Raw genomic sequence first — 4,455 nt, 5'->3', positions numbered from 1 at the left:
GTGGTTGTAAAATTGTGCAAGTCACGGCAAGCGTACTTGTGCAATCTCGGCAATGTAAAAGCATGGGCTGAATTGCCAACTTGCAAGGCAATTGAGGTGTCAAATGGCAGGCACGAGTCACATGAATTAAGCTCGTGTGGAAAAGCTGGACTTTCTGCCATTCGTGTAAAGGGAATCTCGCGATCACTGGAAGGAAATTTTTTGGCAGCCATAATGAGGCCTCCGACAAAATGCAATCCTCACTTGAACTCGTATTAGTGTAGTAAAATGTTCCGAAGGTGATTGACTGGATATCTGCACTTTGGATGAAGGTAACTACATCATATTCCACTGAATGGGCATTACATTGGCAAGACAGCAACCGATGCAAAAATTCTAGATTACACCAAGAGCTTCGCATATATGTACAAAAGCAACAAAATCTGTTGACAAGCGACCGGTGATTCCAAACAGTTCCAATAATTCCTCCTAACAGTACATGCTATGTGGCCAAGGCACATCCACATCTGGTACACCAGAGAACAAGGGTATGTGCAGCAGCTTCTCAAGCTGCTGAACGCTAAGTTGAACTCGAGCACTCAGGATTTCTTCATCAGGTATTAAACCAACCAAATCCTTCAAGTTATCCATCTCTGGAGGCTCATACATCCTTCGCTTCTTTACAAATAGCAGACCTTCATCTTCACCACGTGGACGTGCATGAATTGCCAGTGCCTCAGAAGTTCCCATTTTGTCGTTGTCGGAATCCTGCAGAAGTTCCTTAATGTACCCAACAGCACTAGCCCTCGACTCAAAAGTAAACCAATATATTGTTGATGCATCCATCCAGTATAAGGACCAAAAATCATCAAGGTCGGTAAGAACAGCAAAAGGTCTGAACTGCTGCGCAAAAACATTAGCCATCACAAGCCTAATCGTAGTCTGAATAATAGCCTTGTCACGACCACCTCGAAGATCTTTCTTCAGCTCGAAGATACACTTCAACCCACGGCGTGGATCAGACTTGAGTACTATCCGATGTACAAAAGCCACATCTGTGGTGCCTTTAAAATTCCAACCACCAAGAAAACCAGATAGAAGGGTTGGATAGTTATTTGCAGCATCTATCAGCATCCACTTCCGCCCACTTGCTATCTTGTTTAAGTGAGGAATGTACCTATCAGCCTGTGACCTCTCCTGCCTATCGTCCCAACCGAATGCAGGCAGATCACTCAAGTGCTCGGGATTAGGATCAATCTCATTAAACATCATTTTCAAGCCTACCTGCCGTTCAAGAGTACCCCAAATATACTGGCTCACAGACGATAACTGAACTGATTTCTTCGACTTGGATTTCGCCTTCTGCTCAGCCAGGTATTCTGTCAACTCCTGCAAGAGCTTTTCAGGAACACCTAAAGACAGTCCTGCACAGAAGAGCACAGAAGGGGATCACACACGATGGTCACAAAATTCAATCAAACAACCAAGAAAACAGGTTTAGGGTTTAGGCCATGGCACTTCTCGCACTGCAAAAATAATATGCCAAACTTTTTACACAAATCACATCAACGTTGTCTCGTGCCAAGTCATAATCACTCCGGTTAGGAGACTACATATTTGGCACGATTTCAAACCCCCCGAATACAGCCACGAACCATCCCTACAAGTAAGCATCAGTCGTCCATGCCAAAACTGCAGCAGAATTCGCCCATGGAACAGAGCGCCCATGGAACGGCACATTGGGACCAAATCACCAAGTAAACGTTTCAAAGCCCAAAGTGCAAAACAATCTTGAAAAAGCAAAACAGAAAAATTACTCTGTACAGCATTTCCTCCCAAAACTTGAAAGAAGGAAACAGCAACGAAGTTCTTAGGAAGACGCTTCATAGAAAACAACATTCGACCGTACTGTCTGGTTAACAGTAGCCGTAGCCAATAATGAAAATTAATCCTTCAAAATCCTAAGCGCACGACGCACCTGGGATACAGCCAAGAAAAAGACCTGCTAACATTTCACTCCCAGCTGTGGATTAAACGAACCCTAATTATCAAGAATCCAGAGAAGCCTACAATATCTATCAATCGCACCACAAGAATTGCTCTAAAGTGGCAACAACGAGAACCACAAAATAACGCACAGATTGAAAGCACAAGTGAGACATATAAAAATTCATTAAAAATTAAAAAAATTAAAAAAAAAACTCGGAGCCAGGCGAAAGCACAGATTAAACGCTAAACCCTAAACTAAACCCTACACCGGTCATGAAGACATCATAGAGTGAATTTAACTCATGAATGGCCATCACGAATCATACAAGAAGATGCCTACAGACATCAGACAAGAGTGTTAAGCAACAAATATGCATACGTCCGCACATTCTGGGCATCGAACCAAATTGTGCATTCTCACTCACTCGAATACAACCTGATAAGACCGTTAGACAAACTAGTGATGCTTACCGCAGAGCTTGGCGGCAGCTCCGCAAACTAGTGAGCCGCGTCGTTCCCAAATAACAAACCATTGCGTTAACAGGCCTGCTTATTCTATCTACGAAGGCAAGTAGCCCTAAACCCTATACCGATTTTGATAAGGAAATCAATTGATCAGTTCGCCAGAAAAGCATGTTATCACAAGTATAAGTAAGCATACCCTAAGCAACAAGTAAGCATACCAGAGCACACAAGATTCATCTCACAGATCATGGATCCAGATTCTCTCTAAGCTAACATACCTGCCGATGCCGGCGCTTCTTGCACAGACCGAACACTGCAAATTTCTTGCCGGAGGCTGACTATCTGTTGATCGCGGCTACTTATTTCATGCCGGATACTGCTTATTTCTTGCCGTAGGAACTGCAGCTTCGCTTCAAGCAGCTTTCTCACCTCTGTTCCCGAAGCAATGACAATCTCCTTTTCCACCCCTCTTATCTCCTCTCTCAGCCCTCTTATCTCCTCTTCCTTCGCTCTTATCTCCTCTCTCAGCCCTCTTATCTCCTCTTCCTTCGCTCTTATCTCCTCTCTCAGGTCTCTTACCTCCTGTCCCTTCGCCCTTATCTGGTCTTGCACCTTATCTTCTAGCTCCTCCTGCCCACTCTTTTGGCGATAATCTTGGTCCATCTGAAGAAGGGGGGACCCAACAGTAAATGCTGCTTAATATCTCAGCAAAAACATTGCTGTAAACCTAAGCTTAAACCACAGCAGAACCCCGATCTAAAATCCACATTTGAATCTAATTTGTGCATAATAATGAACTCCAAACATTTCATGAACTTACCTCATCAGGAGCCATGGCCTCCATAACTTGAAATCGCTGGGAAGGTGGAAAATGAGGGCGTGCTAACTCCTGCAGAAAAATGCCAAGAAAAGGGAACAATGAGAGGGGGGTGGGTAAGAGCAAGAGAAGAGAAGGACGCGAAACAGAGACAGAGAGGAGGGCTACATGAAGGAGGGACGGGGACAGGAGAAGAAGAGTGATCGAAGCAGAGAAATGAGGAAAGATGGGGGCAACGGATGTGGCATCGAAAGGAGGGCAGGAGGAGGGGTGGGAAGCAGGCAGGGGAGAGGGAGAGGGCAGAGAGAAGGCCGCGATGATGTAGAAGGAGACTGACTGAGGACGCAGAGAGAGATGGCCAAGCACAGCAGAGACAGGCAATTCATAAAATCCTAGTTCTACACACCCCCAACAGAGCTACCCCGAAAAAAAACGAGCAGTGCAAATGCCGCCATCACCAGTTCACGACTCTCAGCAGGCAGCCTGCCTCGTCATCCCTTGCTCCAGTCAGCATTGAGTGCTTCCTCCCTACCGTCGGAACTAATCTCACGGGAACCCATGATCACAGCCAGTGGATCTCTGGAAATTGGCTGAATTTTTATATTTGTTTTTCTCAAATACTTGCTGAGTGAATTTGAGAGCCTAAATTAAACTAACCATATAGACTGAAAGTGGGCACTTGTACCATGGTGCATGCCAGATATACTGATCATTTGATGCATGGATGAAAAACATACAACATAAAAAGACAATCTTTTCAAATAGAAATTAAATGCTAATTTTGAAGTTCAAGAAGTACTCAATTCAAACATTTCCTAAGAAAGGCACTTTCATCTTCTTATCATTTGGAGTGTTTTCATGACATGGTGTGGTGATTGGGCTTGATATTCAAAACGTGGTATAAATATGGTAAATGAAAATATAATAAGTTTGTGGTGAATGGAAGTTTTTAATCACACATATATCATCAATTTGATGTCACTTATTACATGACTATAAAAAATTTCAATCCAAGCCAATGCAAGTTAATTATAAGAACAATGCAAAAAACTTAAGAGAAGAAAATTTTGATTTTTTAAAATATATCAAGAAAATGGTTTAAGTTTGAATTCAAGATTGTGATCTCAAGGATGTTGTTCCTTAGGATTAGTTGTCACGGACATACATATAATTACCTATATGAATAGATAAAAGTATGTAAAAGT

At 43.1% G+C, this 4,455-nt stretch overlaps 1 protein-coding gene across 2 annotated transcripts; it reads right to left on the bottom strand.

Moving 5' to 3' along the window:
• Positions 1-346: 346 nt before the first annotated feature.
• LOC112272831 (uncharacterized) lies at positions 347-3,684 on the bottom strand. Of its 2 annotated transcripts, none has more exons than XM_024500973.3 (3): positions 3,254-3,684; positions 2,712-3,096; positions 347-1,403 (listed from the first exon to the last, which is right to left on the bottom strand). In XM_024500973.3, exons 1-3 carry the CDS (start codon positions 3,275-3,277, stop codon positions 469-471), a joined length of 1,344 nt encoding a protein of 447 aa, XP_024356741.1. In that variant the 5' UTR covers positions 3,278-3,684; the 3' UTR covers positions 347-468. The 2 variants fall into 2 exon arrangements, with proteins under 2 accessions (XP_024356741.1, XP_024356742.1); XM_024500974.3 differs by having other exon boundaries at positions 347-1,391.
• Positions 3,685-4,455: the final 771 nt, after the last annotated feature.

The sequence above is a fragment of the Physcomitrium patens genome, chromosome 19 (assembly GCF_059467195.1).
Source record: "Physcomitrium patens ecotype Gransden chromosome 19, ASM5946719v1, whole genome shotgun sequence".
In the NCBI taxonomy this organism is placed as follows: domain Eukaryota; kingdom Viridiplantae; phylum Streptophyta; class Bryopsida; order Funariales; family Funariaceae; genus Physcomitrium; species Physcomitrium patens.
The sequence above is the reverse complement of the archived record's forward strand: the minus strand, read 5'-3'. Positions and strand labels throughout refer to the sequence as shown.

Excerpts from the sequence above, each read along its gene's own strand:
- LOC112272831 (XM_024500973.3), bottom strand. The coding sequence starts at position 3,277 with ATGGAGGCCATGGCTCCTGATGAG. Across the intron at positions 3,097-3,253 it reads AGGCCATGGCTCCTGATGAG|ATGGACCAAGATTATCGCCA; the intron begins GTAAGTTCATGA and ends CCCCTTCTTCAG. Across the intron at positions 1,404-2,711 it reads AGAAGCGCCGGCATCGGCAG|GACTGTCTTTAGGTGTTCCT; the intron begins GTATGTTAGCTT and ends TCTTCTGTGCAG.